The sequence below is a fragment of the Mytilus galloprovincialis genome, chromosome 5 (genome assembly GCF_965363235.1).
Source record: "Mytilus galloprovincialis chromosome 5, xbMytGall1.hap1.1, whole genome shotgun sequence".
Lineage (NCBI taxonomy): Eukaryota > Metazoa > Mollusca > Bivalvia > Mytilida > Mytilidae > Mytilus > Mytilus galloprovincialis.
The window spans coordinates 80828042-80846330 of record NC_134842.1 but is presented as its reverse complement, the minus strand read 5'-3'; the positions used below and the strand labels follow the sequence as shown (position 1 = coordinate 80846330).

The window sequence follows — 18289 nt, the reverse complement described above, 5'->3', positions numbered from 1 at the left end:
TAATTTCAAAGTTTTATATCCGTAAACATTTAATTTATAATTATGACCATATCAATGATATATTTGTTTCAAGCAGCTTCTTTCATTCACATTCATCTTTTGAAGCGAAATATACTTTTCTAACAGAAATTTGAATGAAAATAGTTGTGTCATAATTATATTTTCAAAATCAAAAATTGTCTTAAATTTGATACCTTCTAATTCAGCCCCAAAAGGCATCATATCAATGGGCAACGCTTGTGGAGCTGGAGTAGGAGGGTCGGGACATCCAGGACACGGTGAACAAGTAGTACATACTGGACAATCGTGACACGGTGAAGGCGTAGGTTGTGGACAATTGCAATCAACTGGACTAGGCGTTGGACATCTGGAACAATCTTGAAATTCATTTGTACACGGTGAAGGAGTCGGAATATCTGGACACCCAGGACACGGTGAACAGGTAGGATATACCAGACAACTTGCACAACTTGGACAAGGTAAACGAGTAGGATAATTAACTGGACTTGGCGTTGGACATCTGGAACAATCTTGAAATGTTGTTCGATGAGGTGTCAGACTTGTTTTAGGTAGAATCGTCGTTGCATTTGAATCTGAATATCCGGTACCCTTTCGTGTAGTTATTAATTTTTGAAGTGGTAATTGTTGTGTCGTTGCCGTTTTCTTGCCACCTGTAATGTAATGTACATGACTATAAAGTAATGGAAATGTGCTTCTCTTTTCTGTTGACGTATTTAACATATTAATATTTGATAAACAAGTCTGTCTCTGGTTTGCTATGTTTGACTTTGACAAGAAATGCTATAATACAAAAGCATATGTGCAATTATAGTAAGCCATCAATTCATTTTCCGATTTTCACATAGGAGAATCTGAAGTTAATAAGCGAACATCCAAACTCAAAAGTCGAAAATAAACTAAAAACGAGTGAATTTTATTTTTTTGAATTTCACAGTAAACATCTTTGTTTATAGGCCGCCTGAAGCACGCCTCCGGGTGAGGGAGTTTCTCGCAATGACGACCCATTGGTTGCCTTCGGTTGTTGTCTACTCTTAGATCGGGTTGCTGTCTCTTTGACAGATTCACCATTTTCATTCTCAATTTTATAAATACAACCTTTAAAATGATTACTTCTACGTCTATTGGTCTCTGGTTGAGGGTTGTATCTTTGGTAAAATGTTACATTTTCTTTTTGTACACAATTCAATTTTTCTCACCTGAATTTCACATGAATCTCACGTGCAATTCACATGAAAATCGTACGGAAAAAGTTCACATGAATACGGATTCTATGAGGTCGAATAATGTACTTGCAAGTGAATAATTAATCTTCAATGTCTCTTAGGTTATTTTGTCAGAACGGAGCCATACTTGCTGCTAAAAGCAAATTAGGATTTCAATATTTCACTTCATAAATGATCGAACAAAACAAATCCTATTTTAGATTTTTTATATATCTGAATAAATGAATATACATGTATATATATATCACATACCTTTAGACTTGCAAGCACAATGAACGACAACAAATAACGTTCCAATAAGTATGACATTCTGAAATTAGCAGTGATAAATATTTGACTACTCAGGATTGAAGTAAATATCAAAACAAAATACTTTTTCGCATTATCATGGTAAGAAGATCAGTGTTGGAACTTTAAGTATTTTTGCATAATTACTTTTCTTATATGTACATTCTTTTTTTTCGACGTGAGCCAAAGCTCTGTGTTGGAGACCGTCCTTTCACCTATATTAACTTTTACAAATTGTTACTTGGATGGAGATGTCTCATTTGCACTCATACTACATCTTCTTATATATGGCATATCTAACTATAATGGAGTTGTGATATTGAAAGTTCTTTCCTTATTGAAATTCTGCTAGAAAGATAGTTCGATAATGCACAAGATTATAGCTTCCCACTCCATTGTTGTCGGACAAGTATAGCAAACTGTTTTTGACATGTTTTGTGTCGTATAATTTAATACACACGCAAAAGTTTTTTACGAAACATACGAAAGTCATCATTGACATTTTTAATGACATACATAATGTTTATTAGAATTGGGAAGATGTTGGAGACCCTCAAAGTCAAATTATGTAAAAAGCAAACAATTATAGATCAAAGTACAGCCTTCAATTCGGAGCTTTGGCTCACACCTAGCAGCAAGCTATAAAGGGCTTCAAAATTACCAGTATAATTCAATTTAAACAGCAGTCTAAACTATGTTAGAAACGAGAAACGAGAAACACTTATAAACCACTTGCAAGCAGTATTTTATTCCTGATATGAATGAAATAACAAGTTTTTAATGCACAACGGCGATTTATATAGACATATTTCAATGGCTTCAAAATAAGGTTTGCAGAGCTTCATACACAATTTTTGTATAACCGAAAAGGTATATATAATACATATGTCTTGACGTGAAAGATCAGGAACTGCTTTTTGAATATAGTAAACGGTAAAATACCGTTAATTTGTTTTAAAGTCATAAGAAACCTCAAATTAAAAAAAATCATGCATATGTTTTTTATAACTAAATGGATAGTTTTCATTATACAACTTTGTCCACATTTAGAAGAATTTACTTATTTTAAATTGCTTGCTTCCAGGAAGCAATTCGCCGACACATTTTCCGTATGCATAAAAACCTGAGCGTAACCCTCCTCGTAAAAATCCGATGGTCGCAATAAGCATGGATCTGTCATTAAAATAAACAATTTTCTGATTGTACATGTTAAACACGTGCTCAATACCTATGCTTTTTGTTATGTGTTTACTATAAGGTGACAATCGGTTAACTTTGGCTTTAAAACACGGCATTTAATGAGCAGCCATATTTGTTAAATCATAACAGACAGAGAGAAGTTTATACTATATATTTGCGTAAAAAATGACAAAATCGTGCCGAAGTTCTAAGATTATGATATATACATGCATTGGTTCAAGAATTGGATAAACATTATTTTTCACCACTCACTGGTTTCATATGACTTTAACAAACGTTATTAAACTGTTCCAATTGTGACATTCTGTAAATATATCAATTGTTATCAATGTAATTGGTGATATGAAGACTTGACTTATATCACATTTCCTAAACTAGTAGGTGTTTTATTTTCAATTCTGGGACAAACATGACTTACCATGAAGACACATTTCTTTCCATCAAATGAAACATTACTGAAGATCACAATTTTAACTATGATTGCTTGCCAATTATAAAACAATCCATCATACATTAAAGAAAAAATCATCAAAATACCATTTGACATTTTTTTACGCTAGAAGTTTCGACCACAAAAGACCAATCATTGACAGTCGAATTAAAAAGTAAAAAACGTTTAATTTAATAATAGGACAATATGACAAAATGACATGAATATAAGAAACCATACTTTGCCTTTTGGCATAGAAACAATTACCAACACCTATACCGTATAGTAAGCTATAAATCCAAGCATCAAAAGGATAAAGCACGGGATCGGAGAGTCGAAAGCAACCTACCTTATGATAAAGACTAAGCGATAGTTAGTGAAATGATGTCAAGCAAAAATGAAATATTTAAAGAACAATTATTTCGTAGCTACTTATCTAACTTTTCCTTTCAAAAGAATATGGTGAGATGTCAGAGAACATTCAATTTGTGCATTTGGATAAACACTTTCTCCATAAATTCTACTTATTTAGTGATCAAGACCACTTTTTAAATAGGGATAGCTGTATGTACGTGAACATATAAATTTGTTTGATCAAAAATGCTTTTTGCTTAAGAAAAATACGAACCATTTTGAATAGAGTTGTCCTGAAAAGCTGCATTATTCTGTAGGTATTCAAGTTTTACTTGTTATTTTCCAACTGCCTTCATTTGTTTAAGTATGTGAAGGACTTTGGGTTTTTTTTCTGTAATTCAAGGTATATTTCCTGTCAGAATTTGAGTTATATATAAATAAATCCTCTTAAATCAGATATCGAACGAAAACTGAATTATAATCTATCGTCTGGGTCATTAATAATGGTATGTGTTTCCTATTGGATTATCCCTAATGTACAAGATCTTGCCAACAGCATTTTACATACCCCCTGCTTATTTGTAAAGCCGTATCTGAATTAACATTAAGCCTCTCTTGAATACTGAGAGCGATCAAAAAGAGGTAAACATCACAAAATCCTTGCAATTCTGATTTCGGAAACCCAGAACAATGTTAGTAAAATTGATAATGAAAATGGGTAATGTGTCAAAGAGCAACAATCCGGCCAAAGATCAGGCAACAGCCAAAGGCCACCAACGTTGTCCAAGACAAATATTGTTGAACATTCAAATTTTATGCAAATGATAATAATTATATCAAATCCAAAGACAAAAAATATTGCAAAATAGAGTGAAGCATAGTCTGCTATGTAAGGGCTGGTCCAATATTTAATAAAAAAATGTTTACATTTCAGGGGGATGGGGTGTCTCTTTTCAAGATTAGCAAATGGAAACTAGCTGAAAATTATGAAAAGACAAACAACAGGCCTCAACGAACGATCTACACAAGAAAATTTAAAACTGAGTATTACAGCCCTATTCAAAAGCAGGATCGAAAGTTACAAGAAAAATTATTGGACAGTTGTTCGCTCTGAATCGAAAAGATTTTTGGAGTTCTATTAAAGTAAACAAATTCATGAGGAAAATCCAAATTCAATTCTCTACAGTTGAGCAACTCCATTTAACAATAAATTTTGGAAGAGCATTTTTTAATTTAATCAACGTGTTGGTCTTTTCGATAATTCTTCATACGAGTTTGGTAAATGTTGAAAAGAAAACAAATGTGTTATCATCGACTGATCGTAATATTGACAAAAACACTTCATAATGACATGTAACCTTAAATCAAAGTAATAGCTGAGAAATAAAAGTAAATACTTACTATTAGGTGATCTTTTCTGACCAACACTAGCAACTGGTTGAAGCATTATCTAGGTTTATCAAAATCACGATTTATGCGCAGAAGGTGTTTAATATAAGCTTTACTACGTGATAAAAAAATACGATCTTCATAATACTCAATATTTATAAATTCTTTCTGCAACTTAACAATGCGTTGATACATGATTGCAATTAATCTTGGTACAACGCAAATAGAATAATTCAAAAAATCTTGAAACATCATGAACAGACGTCCTTCTGAATCATGGGGTAATTTTCAAAATTTAAATAACATATACATTAGTAATGCTTATTTGATATAAACAACACATTTATGAAAGCTGTAGCAATATTCATCTTATATGTCTGAACGGTAAGACTTCATCTCAGAGTTAATAGCAAAAATAATATTCAGTATTTTTAATGTTTCCAGTTTTAATAATTAATTTCGAAGTTATTCATTTTATTTACAACTATTTTAATAACTAAATGTATTTGAATTCAAATTGTAATGTAAAAAAACAGCAAGCTTTCCGCTTCAAGTTCAATATATTAATTAATTCATGCAAATGCAAATATTATTATAAGTAGTAACACAGGACTTTCAACTATTAGAGTTAGCTGTAATTTTCCAAAAGGACTAAATAAATCTGCAATACCCGTAGTATAGACATCAGTCTTTCAGAAATCAGCGTTTTTATACCCTGTATAGCTTCCTGTTCTGTGTGACCCAATACTTTGTGATGAAGGTCGTTCATTGACACTCATACATGTACCACATTCTTATTTATATTCACAGGACAACTTTTATTTTCTTGATACAAATAAAACCAAACTTTATTCCTTAAATTAAAAGTAAAGCAATGCCTACACAAATAATAAACAACAATGAGCAATGAGCAATGGTCATTGTTAACTAACCTTCTAATTTCATAAGATATGGAAAATATAAACGTACATACAAATGTTGTATGAAGAATTTTACAAATATAAGAAAAGAATGAACTTTTTTTTACTAAATCAATCTTCTATATACATGTTACGGATATTTTCAGATGTTATCAAAGACGTGTTCTTGGTGTTGTCTGTTGTTGTTCGGAATATCCTTAGTATATGGTACAACCAGAATTGAGAATCGTAAGTTATTCCGAGCATCGTTGTGAATTGATATGTCGTACCACTGTACTTTCACATCCCGCCATTGTGTTATTGTGTTATTGTTAATTTTGTATTCTTGTCTTTCATTTGTTTCTTATGCGCTTTGTCTATATGCCTTATAGTGCTTCTTTGTTACATATTTGATTGTTTTATAATGATTAAGATTATAACACACCATTATTCACCATGAATAAATATTTGTTTAACTTGACGTTCAGCAACCAACAATTAATCAATCAATTAATCTACATTGTTGGAAAGAATGGTAAGTACAGTACATATGTTAGTACTTAATCGAGCTTTGTAAAGCCAATACATCCTCAACGTTTGCAGAATTAATTTTAGATTTATGTTGCTGAATATGTCAGTTTTATTTTTCATTTCTATTGCATTAGTACCAATTAAAACTTAAAAGACAATTTTCGGCCTTATTATTTGAAGCAAACAACCATTTTTTTTTCATTTATAGATATTGAAATGCAATTAAGGATGAACTTGATTCATAGACGAACTGATATCCAAGTTTTAAAAGCATCACAGTTCCCTGCAGGAGTACTTGCACTATACATCCAAATATGAATTTTCGAGATCAACATAGACACTTCTTACCGTACTGTGGCGCATTACCAACTCCTATTAGACAAAAGTTCATGGACCAATATGCCAAAAGACATAAACAATTATCAAAGAATATTTGATAGCGGGACCTCTTAAAAGAAGTATATTAGTAGAGACAAATAAAGAATCCAGTTTATTAACATCATCTGTGATGAGTTTTTTCTTCTTTATTTTGTCACATGTTTAAATTTAAGCTCTGACTGATTTTAATGTGTAAGTGAAATTGTACAAAATCAATGTTACGAATAAGTTACAATAATTATGTTGGCAGCAACATTATACTAAGTATTCGTGAAAGTATTTATAGGGTACACGCCATTGAAAAACCAATCAAACGACAAAACACAGCAATAGACATGTGTGTAAATTCACTTAAGTATAAGTTAATACTGATTATTTAATTGATATACCCAGAAAATGATTGCAGTTACATGACCCTCTTACATTCCCACTGTGTAAGACCAAAAATTCAATTAAATTTTGGTATTTTTATACAGAAAAGAGATAGATTAAAACCATTCCCGTGTTGATGAATTTTAAACGATATTACGGTGTCATTCTGATATCTCATTTTTGCTAAATCTGCTAGGTGATGAAGAGTAACTTTTCTCTAATGTTTTTGCTATTTTCACATTTCTTGATCGGTGTGAGAAAAATATCTTTACTGGGGAAATATTTGTTCGGCAAAGGATGGGTTGAAATTTAATTATGACGTCAAATGTTTTTGTTTTTATTGAATTTCCTATTGTGACGCCATGAAAAACATCGACAACGCCTGATGACATCAATTATAAAAAACACAACTTCCTGCATATCTTTGAGAAACTAAAGGCTCTCAAGAGCCTGTATCGCTCACCTGACTCTACTTGGGTTTTTGAAATCATACAAAAACAGATAAAATTTGGCTACAAAGTAACAACACTTGGCCAGCACCATAAAGAAAGGACTATTCATGCTACGTTTGGTTTCATTCCATTCAGTGGTTCTATAAAAGATGTCATTTGTATGCATTTCCCATAGGGTCCTATGTTAAACTAAGTCCCCCCGCTGGCGGCCATCATGGATGATAGATCAGCTACAAAGTAAGAACACTTGGTCAGCACATCATAAGGAACATTTATGGCATGTTTGGTTTCATTCCATTCAGTGGTTCTCTAAAAGAAGTCATTTGTATGAATTTCCCATAGGGTCCTATGTTAAACTAAGTCCCCCACTGGTGGCCATCATGGATGATGGATCGGCTACAAAGTAACAACACTTGGTCAGCACCTCATAAGGAACATTCATGTCATGTTTGGTTTCATTCCATTCAGTGGTTCTCTAGAAGAAGTCATTTGTATGCATTTCCCATAGGGTCCAATGTTAAACTAAGTCCCCCGCTGGCGGCCATCTTGGATGATGGATCGGCTACAAAGTAACAACAATTGGTCAGCACCTCACAAGTAACCTTCATGCCATGTTTGGTTTCATTCCATTCAGTGGTTCTCTAGAAGAAGTCATTTGTATGCATTTCCCATAGGGTCCTATGTTAAAAAAAAGTCCCCGGCTGGCGGCCATCTTTGATTATGGATCGGCTACAAAGTAACAACACTTGGTCAGCACCTCATAAGGAACATTCATGTCATGTTTGGTTTCATTCCATTCAGTGGTTCTCTAGAAGAAGTCATTTGTATGCATTTCCAATAGGGTCCTATGTTAAACTAAGTCCCCCGCTGGCGGCCACCTTGGATAATGGATCGGCTACAAAGTAACAACACTTGGGTCAGCACCTCATAAGGAACATTCAAGCCATGTTTGGTTTCATTCCATTCAGTGGTTCGCTAGAAGAAGTTTAAAATGTAAAAAGTTAACGACGACGACGGACGACGGACGACGGACGCCAAATGATGAGAAAAGCTCACTTGGCCCATCAGGCCAGGTGAGCTTAAAAGGATAAAAATCATTAGAGAAACTTTTCGCCCCTATAACTCATGTATTACGTTATTTTTCATCTCTCAACGGTGAATTTCAATTATTTAAACGCTTAAATAGTGAAATTTAACTATCTCGATTGTAGAAATATCTCAACACACTTGTTGTAGTGGTAGAATCTATACATAATTGTATTATATAGTTATGAGATAGTTTTGTTTTTATTGATTTTGGAGATAAATTGTTGTATAGTGCGGCTCCTTTACAATCTAGTAATTAGTTTTATGATGACTAAGTCATTCCATATAAGTATTGGTTTACATTTCTGCATTAATGATTTCGATTTTGTTCAAATGCAATGGTTAACACAAATCGGACACTTCCAATTCGTGTGAATGCATTTTATACTTTCCATAGAAAAAAAGCAATTCTTGAAAACACGAAATTAATGTTAATCTGAATATCTTTTTTTATTATGTTTTCAAACAATGTTATACATCTACTTGGTCGCTGTACAATTAAGTAATGATTGATTTATTTTCCATTCATACATTATTTTTATCTGGCTTCAACTTTTGAAGTCATAGGTGGCTTTTGATATTTATTTCTTTTCTTTTAATTTTTAGGATTTTGGGTCGAATATATGGTAATCCTAACGTTGTCATGGTTCCCAACCCTTTTCAAAAGCCTTGAAAGGCAACCAGAAAGTATTGGGAAATGATGGTATTGAAATGGAACACTTTTTAAGTCGTTTCAGTACGGTTTAAGTACAAATTAGATGTATTCAGACTTGGCTAAGATACCTTGCATTACATAAACTCACCATTAACACCAGGATTAAAATTTAGTATTTACGCCAGACGTGCGTTTCATCTACGAAAGACTCACCAGTGGCACTCGAATCAATAAAAGTTAAACCCTTTTAAAGAATGTATGTCATCATGTATAACATTGGTTTTACCTCAATTGTTTTTATTTATTTGTGTATTCTAGTCAAACACAAAAAAAACCATGCAGATGACAGAGTACAATATTAAACTTTTCTGTATTCAACAGAACAGTGAATAACAATATTTGTTTAACCTAAGTTTTTTATATGTGCGTACTGGATAAAGGTTATTATATGTCTATTAACGTGCATGATGAAATATGACGGGAAAACACAACCGAAACAATGCCAACTAGTATTGTCGATAACGAAATTTTCAGTGGAGGGTTGACGCACTTTATATGGTTATTGTGAAAAAGGTACTTATTTCGGGAAAATTACAACTTACCTATCTAATAAGAGTATTTTAGTACAATAATTTTACAGTACAAGATTTGCACAACAAATATGAAGAACAAGTTTTAATTGTACTTCGATTAATTGTTACAAGAAAGGTACAATAAACATATCATGCTTTAGAAAATATATTATGATAGAAAATTTTACTAAAAATCAAAATGGCAACATCCAGAACTAGTATGAACTTATGTTTATTGTTGAATAATTGAACTAAACGATAATAGTATACAACTGATTCTTGAAACTACTCATATATCCAGTATTGTAAAATAATCAGGTATTGAAACAGTACAATAAAATTAAATTTCAATGTACAAAGACAAATTTCTCAAATAGGCACATGTGGGTCACAAAATAGTACGTGAACAAATAAAGCTACACTGTTTACACAGGCACTCGCCTCAGATTTTTTTCCCCTATAAACCTTTATATAACACAAGGTACTTAACTAGCGATTATGAAAAATTTCAGGCGATGACGAAATTCCGTTATATGCAGATTTCTCGGCTGTCAACCCCACTAAAACTTGTTATGTCGTAAATCTAAATTGTTTTGTCTTCACAATGGTGTATAACACGACTACTTTTGTTGCCGGAATCCTCCGTAGCAATCATACCCAAGTATGTCAATCGTAATTATTTCGTCTACCGACAAAAAATTGGCAATACACGTCTCGCAGTAAATGATTAATTATAAAAATTGCTTCAGAAAAAACTGTTAGTTTTCGTGTGAATAAAACTTATCATCCAGTTAGTAAAATTGTATAAGATACCGTGAAAAAATCTAACAATAGTTATTTGTGGTGTGTCTTATAAGTTACAATATTCCCATGACGTCAATGTCATTCAGACTCTCTCTTGACTTTACGTATGAAATAAAACAAGATAAGATAACTTCGAGAATCATTTAGACTTTTCCATACAATTGACCAATCGGCAACCGAGATATATTAAAAAAACGTGACGCGTTTATTGCCAATTCATCGTCGGTAGACATACTAGGGTAGGATTGCTACGGATGATTCCGACAACAAAAGTAGACGTGTTATACACCATTGTGAAGATAAAACAACTTAGATGTACGACATAACAAGTTTTAGTGGGGCTGACAGCCGAGAAATCGGCATATAACGAAATTTCGTCATCGCCTGATATTTTTCATAATCGCGAGTTAAGTACCTTGTGTTATATAAAGGTACATAGGAATTTTTTTCTGAGACGAGTGCCTGTGACTGTTTATTAGTATGAATCAACTCATTATAGCTATCAGGATTGAAATTTTGTATTTGCGCCAGACGCGCATTTCGTCTACAAAATACTCAACAATGACGCTGGAATGAAAAAAAGATCAAAAAGCAAAATAAAGTTCGCAGTTGAAGAGCATTGAGCACCAAACATTCATAAAAATTTTGCCAAAACATCTAAGTAATCTAAGGAAAGAAATTTGAGAGATGTTAATATATTTTATCAACTTCACAAATAAATCTCAACTTTCTGTCACAATGTAAATTATGCAAACGAAAGGTAGCTCGACCCTCCTCTATAATAGCAGCACAGTGGCCTCCAGTGGAATTGAAGTGTTCCCGGTAGGTGCTTGTCACTGGCTTTCTGGAATTTGCCCATATCCATCTATTGTCACCTTCTATGTCACTGGCACCAATAAAGAACATCCGTTGATTATTGTCTGTAATAAAAAAAAAAAAGGATTTCAAGTTTAAAGATTCAAATTCTGTTGTCTACAATATTTTTCATATGCAACAGGTCGAAAAATGTAAAGGTTCTTTTACTTAATAATGTATTGTTTTGTTCTTTTTTGTGAATTGGTTTAAACAAAATGAAACTGTGGAATTACATGTTTAAATACAACTACATTTAAGAAACGCTCAAAAGTATTTCTTTTAGAAAAAAGTTTTCAAATAGAAACCCTTCATTCAGGCGAAATATTAGGCTGATTTTTTAACATTGTACAAACATTTCTGCAGTTTCGAGCGTTATCCTAATTGTGGCCAATAATTAATACTGTTAGCCAGTAACCGTTAATGGTCTATGTTTTATTATATGAGTGTGTGTTTGTGTTCGTTTGTTTTTGTTGATCTTTACCCTATTTCGTTGTCGTTGATTGTGTCGTTCATTTCCCGGTTATTGTATTTCCATTTACAGATTTCCATTTTACCATTGACTGTTTAGTATCTACTGAATCGTTATCTATTTTAAACATATCTAAGATTTTGTTTTGGTTTAGAAGAGGACACCGGTAGCAAATTGCCCATTTTAAATTTATTATATTGATATTAATTCTATGGGATATACTACAATTTTATATTGACATTCCTCCTAAGTCTCCTTTAAATATCAAAAATGTTGTTAATTTGATTAAGATCCCCTTTATCACAAAACCACCAAGGCTCCGTGTTGAAGACCGTACTTTGACCTATAATGGTTTACTTTTACAAATTGTGATTTTGATAGAGTATTGCCTCATTGGCACTCATACCACAACTTCTTATATCTTAATAATTTGTACTTTATTACTGTTCTTATTCTTACCTTCATCTTGTTCTAGAAGAGATTTTACATACTCGTCAGTTTCATTGTTACGAATTTCTGCTAGGTATCCATCAAAATTCCAACAGTAATCCTTGGAAAGAAAAGAAGAAATTAAAAAGATGGGCGTTATACCAATTGTATGTTCTTTTTTTTTTGGATAAATTTTTGAATTTCTATTTCGTTTATTTTTATATTATTTGTGTTTTCTAGATACTTAGTTAATTCATAAAATTGAGAATGGAAATGGGGAATGCGCCAAAAAGACAACAACCCGACCATAGAAAAAAACAACAGCAGAAGGTCACCAACAGGTCTTCAATGTAACGAGAAATTCCCGCACCCGGAGGCGTCCTTCAACTGGCCCCTAAACAAATATATACTAGTTCAGTGATAATGAACGCCATACTAATTTCCAAATTGTACACAAGAAACTAAAATTAAAATAATACAAGACTAACAAAGGTGTTTTTTATTAATCTTTGGCCATGGCGTTGTCAGTTTGTTTTCGATCTATGAGTTTGACTGTCCCTCTGGTTTCTCTCACCCTCTTCCATACTAGTATGTTATATGAATGTAACTGAGACTCTCTTATTTCATGAACTTATTTATTTACTCTAGCTAATATAATAACATTACTTTTACCTTTTTATACACCAGATGAGCGTGTCAACAATTTATGTCATATTAGTTTTAAAATATATATAAATGCAGGCAACAGTAGTATACCGATGTTCAAAAGTAATAAATCTACGGAGAAATACAAATCAGGTTAACAGACCAAAATCGAGTATAGCACATCAACTATAAGAGGAAAACAAAGAAACAAAATGAACACCGAGGTGCAACAAAAACAAACACAAAAAGAAACGAACTATTTGATAACAACTACCATATTCCTCACTTAGTATTATTTGTGTCACTGTAGCAGTGAACAATCAAACAGAAAATATGCTATGAACTTTAGAAATAACTATCTATAACCTACCGAATTAGACTATTTACCGGATTTGTTACCACATAAGCAACACGACGGGTGCCACATGTGGAGCAGGATCTGCTTACCCTTCCGGAGCACCTGAGACCACCCCTAGTTTTTGACGGGGTTTGTGTTGTTTATTCTGTAATTTTCTATGTTGTGTAATGTGTACTATTGTTTGTCTGTTTGTCTGTTTGTCTTTTTTATTTTTAGCCATGGCGTTGTCAGTTTAATTTCGATTTATGAGTTTGACTGTCTCTTTGGTATCTTTCGTCCATCTTTTTCAATTGTATAAATGGTAAACTCCAGGTGAAAGTTTGAAAAATAAAATAAACTCAGAATATGTAAAGTATATTCACCTGCGCATCTAACCAAGATTTCTTATATGTCGAAATAAAGAAACACTGGTCCTTGTACTCTAACCATCCTGGCTCACAGTCTCCTACAACATATAATATAAACTATATTACAGTATTTATTGCATTGCCCACAGCACGTGTTTCTGTAGCGACCTTCATCAGCTATGTTGTTTAGAAGCAAAACAATGACTTTGAGAATTTTGAAAAATAAAAATGCCAAGTGAAAACCTCTTAATAAAAAAAAAAAAAGTAAAATCACATAAATACTAAACTCGGATGAAAATGAAATTGGAAAGTCCCTAATCACAAGACAAAATCAAATGACAAAACACATCAAAACCGATTGGACAACAACTGTCGTATTCCTGACCTGGTACAGCGTTTTAAAATGTAGAAATTGGTGGATTGAACCTGGTTTTACAGCTCTAAAATACCATCAAAAGTTTTGTAATATTGTATAGACACTTGTTACTGTTGAATACTGTTTTTTTTTTACCTACAGATGTCCTATTGTGTAATGTTTGGTGTCCTTGGTTTGCTGTCTAATTGGTATATTAAAAAGAAGATTTGGTATGATTGCCAATGAGAAAACTATCCACAACAGACCAAATGACACATACATTAACAATAGTTCTTTGTAAACCAGATTAAGGAATAAAAAGAAAGCTGTTATTTCGAAAGACGTTTTCAGGGTTATAACACTTTGTAGATGTGTTATCTGGAAAATATGTTATATCAGTAAAAAAAGATATAACCTATGAATGCTATGTTGTATATTTCTTTAAACTTGTTCATCTACTTCCCATGATGGACTTAAGATGTTTTCAATATCGGTCACTTATATAAATATACATAACGTATTTATTTAATTTAATTTTGGAAGTTTTTGTAAAATGATAATTGAGAATATGTTTAAATGGTGCTTTTAACCATTGAGTTGAATGACAGAATATTTTGTTGTTATATATACATAGCTACTTTGGCGTAGCGTAAGTAGTATTCATCCAACATAGATTCACACTTGTTACTTTGATCGACCTTACTGTAATACGTCTTAATTAAATCCTTTACACACAGTATTAACAAGATCTTTGAATTTTTAATAGCATTTCCTTAGAGAAAGCATGATGTAAATCTATATGTAATACAAATAAAGGCAACAGTAGTTAACCACTGTTCAAAAGTCATAATTTGAATAAGAGAAAAAAATCCGGGTTACAAACTAAAACCGAGGGTAACACATCAATATTTTAAAAGAGCAAAACAACAAAAAGTAAAATCACAAAAATACTGAACTCAGAGGAAAATCAATTCGGAAAGTCCATAATCACATGGCAAAATCAAATAACAAAACGTATCAAACACGAATGGACAAGAACTGTCATATTCCTGACTTGGTACAGGCATTTTCAAATGTAGAAAATGGTGGATTGAACCTGATTTCATTTATACAAAACAACAGAAATACTGAAATGCAAAACACACACAGAAACGAACTTTAAGATAACAGCTGCCATTTTCCTGACTTGGTACAAGACATTTTCAGAAAATAAATGATGGGTTTTGCGGCTAGCCATACCTCGCACTTTTATGACAATGTTAAATATACCACTAAAAATTACAAAGTTACATAACAGGAATGCAGTAAAAATATATGCAAGAACATTCATGACAGCTAATTACACAAATAAAAATCACAATAGTACTTTTCGACATGCTAACCACAGAATAACAAAAGTTGATTAAAGACACCAATTGAGGTTTTTTTTACTACTGTTTTACCTATTCCGTTCATGCCACTAATCCCTCCGAACTCCTCGTCTATTTTCTCTTCTATGTATTCGTCTAGAATGCTGGCATCTATATTTATGGTACCGGATATTGGTATTCTTATTTCACGAGCAAGAACTACGGCGCCACCACCGACGCCAACTAATAAGCATATGAATAGAAACCTCATAATGCACACTTTAGCTTTTTTCTATTATTCTGAAAAAGAAAACTCATTGGTTTCGCTAATTGTATCTTTTTTTTAGAATTGTATGTCTTGCAATAACATATGTTTTCAAACCAGTTGTTTTCGTAGATGCTGCACGTACAAGTGCTAAAAACAATTACATGTGTGATCAAATATAGAATCAAATTACACTGTCAAACTGTTTGTGTCCCGATTGTTTGTTTAAGGAGACGTTTTGACTTTGCTGCATGTACTAACTAATTTTTAGTGATTTTTTTTCATTTGTCACCAGAGCCTTAAAGAAAATCTGTAAATGTCTACAAATGAATTATTATATATAAAGGAGAACGTTATTTTAGTAAGTATTTCATTTAAGTGTGTTTTCTCATTTTTGCCCAGTATTTGTCCTTCGTTGTCCTTTCTTTCTCTCAATAAAGCTCATTTGAAATAAAAAGATATGGCAAGATTTTCAATGAGAAAAATCGTATCGCATCGCCAACTAGAAAAGGCAAAATGTTAAGCATTTCAAATAGAAAACAGACGGTCAGATTTTTCATGGCTTTTTTTCATTTAAAATCCAATGTATTGGAACAACTAAAATAAGAGAAAGATATGTGGTTTCATTTATACAACTTTTTGAATTCTGATAAATATTTCTAAATGCTTACCTTTTATAATATCCTAAAGATAATAAGCCTAAGCAATACTTTTCTAAGTTATTGTAATCTTTTTTATTTATATTTTCTTGTGAGTCAGTTTTGAAAGGAAAGATTCGATTGGAGGAGAAAATAATTGATCAATGAGACCAGGAATGTCTCCAAGTACGCATATTTACCCTTACGAGAAGAGTGATTACATCCTTTTATAACGTGTGTCGGGATATCCCGGATGCGATAGCATGTTGTGCTGTCTAACGTCATACAAACTTGAAGAAAAAAAATCTCCTCTTCAGTTTCAATAGGTATTAATCATGGTCATATTACTAATAAAGAATGTATGTAAAGTATTTGTCTTTTGTCGATTAATTTGTAATCTCGACAAGTTAATTTTAAAACCCGAACTAAATAGGACATCTTTCAATGTGCAAAGGATGCGGTTCACAAATATATTTTCGAGTATTCTTTATTTCGCATATATTCTGCCTACCAGGGTCGACTTCGCGGAATTCATAGTGTTCTCGAAGTGTATGTTCAAGGGATAATAACTTTTAATTCGTGGTGAACAATACTTCTTCTTCTTCTTCTTCTTCTTCTTCTTCTTCTTCTTCTTCTTCTTCTTCTTCTTCTTCTTCTTCTTCTTCTTCTTCTTCTTCTTCTTCTTCTTCTTCTTCTTCTTCTTCTTCTTCTTCTTCTTCTTCTTCTTCTTCTTCTTCTTCTTCTTCTTCTTCTTCTTCTTCTTCTTCTTCTTCTTCTTCTTCTTCTTCTTCTTCTTCTTCTTCTTCTTCTTCTTCTTCTTCTTCTTCTTCTTCTTCTTCTTCTTACGGATCCCCTCCCCTCCCTCCCCTATAATGACAATCTTTAGTTCAGATTTGTCGTCTGACTTTTAAACTTGCGACTGAAATACAACTGATACAACCCATGGACCAGGGACTGTCTATACTAACATGTAGTATAGAAAGTCCCTGCATGTACCAGTGTACGTATAACGTTCTAGTCCCTGATGTTTTGATTAGATAATTTTTTTGGGGGGTAATTACTTGATGACGCTGTCGTGAATTTGGAAGTTTAAGTTTTATAACAGACAAAAGTCGCATTTTTCTTGACAGTCGAGTTGGTGGCATCAGAGACATATTATATGTCTCTGGTGGCATTAATCTTTATTTCTTATTTAGTAATAAATTTGTAATCACAATTGGATTTGAATATTAGTATGTTCATTATAGAAATCCTATATTATATTAATAAGAAATTGGATAAGCTCTACATATATTATTAAATCATCCCAAACACTCATCAGTAGTAATTCTATACTTATTACTAAATATATTCCAATCTTCGTGTTTTGAAAACCTAATTTTAAAGTTAATGTATTGAGCATTCTATTCCCAGGTTGTGAAGACAACTTGAAGCCAAGTTTTGGTCAGAGACACATATAAATACATGTATTCATGAGGCCCTCGTGGGGTGTCCAAGTAATCACATAATCATAAATTGTGTGCCAATAATCACACTGTAATCATTACTATTGATTATTTTTCAGTTTAAACAAGATAATCAAATTATGAAAAAATACAGTCCTATATTATCAAATAATCATGAAATATTTGGATTATCAAATAATCCGCACTAGGCTATAAAAAACGGTAAAGTAATCAAAAACCCATGACTGGATTCTAATTCACAGGCTGGTGTGAATCAGCGTTACGGGTTCAAGTTTGCATGTGCGAGAAGTGGTCCTGAAAATCTACCAAAAAATAATTGAAGATAAATAAGATAGAATAACAGCTCTGTTTCAAATTGACACAGATGTCATTATGATTGTTTTTTTGTCAACTTAGAGAAAAGTGAATTAATCTATCTGATCAAAAGGCCGGTTTTACAAAACCGTCTATGTTCCGTGT

The 18289-nt window shown here is 32.5% G+C and overlaps 1 protein-coding gene and 2 long non-coding RNA genes across 3 annotated transcripts; 1 reads left to right on the top strand and 2 right to left on the bottom strand.

Annotated features, from left to right (window-relative positions):
* Positions 1–223: 223 nt before the first annotated feature.
* LOC143074762 (uncharacterized) lies at positions 224–3889 on the bottom strand. The gene is made up of 3 exons (XR_012978068.1): positions 3791–3889; positions 1497–1554; positions 224–671 (listed from the first exon to the last, which is right to left on the bottom strand). It is a non-coding gene; the product is annotated as an uncharacterized LOC143074762 (long non-coding RNA).
* Positions 3890–5973: 2084 nt separating this feature from the next.
* On the top strand, positions 5974–6832 carry LOC143074761 (uncharacterized). Its single transcript, XR_012978067.1, has 2 exons — positions 5974–6053; positions 6544–6832. It is a non-coding gene; the product is annotated as an uncharacterized LOC143074761 (long non-coding RNA).
* A 4501-nt stretch (positions 6833–11333) lies between these two features.
* On the bottom strand, positions 11334–16522 carry LOC143076490 (perlucin-like). The gene is made up of 5 exons (XM_076252297.1): positions 16398–16522; positions 15555–15761; positions 13773–13855; positions 12438–12528; positions 11334–11574 (listed from the first exon to the last, which is right to left on the bottom strand). The coding sequence occupies exons 2-5, from the start codon at positions 15730–15732 to the stop codon at positions 11345–11347; spliced, it is 582 nt and encodes a 193-aa protein (XP_076108412.1). The 5' UTR covers positions 15733–15761; positions 16398–16522; the 3' UTR covers positions 11334–11344.
* Between the last annotated feature and the right edge of the window lie 1767 nt (positions 16523–18289).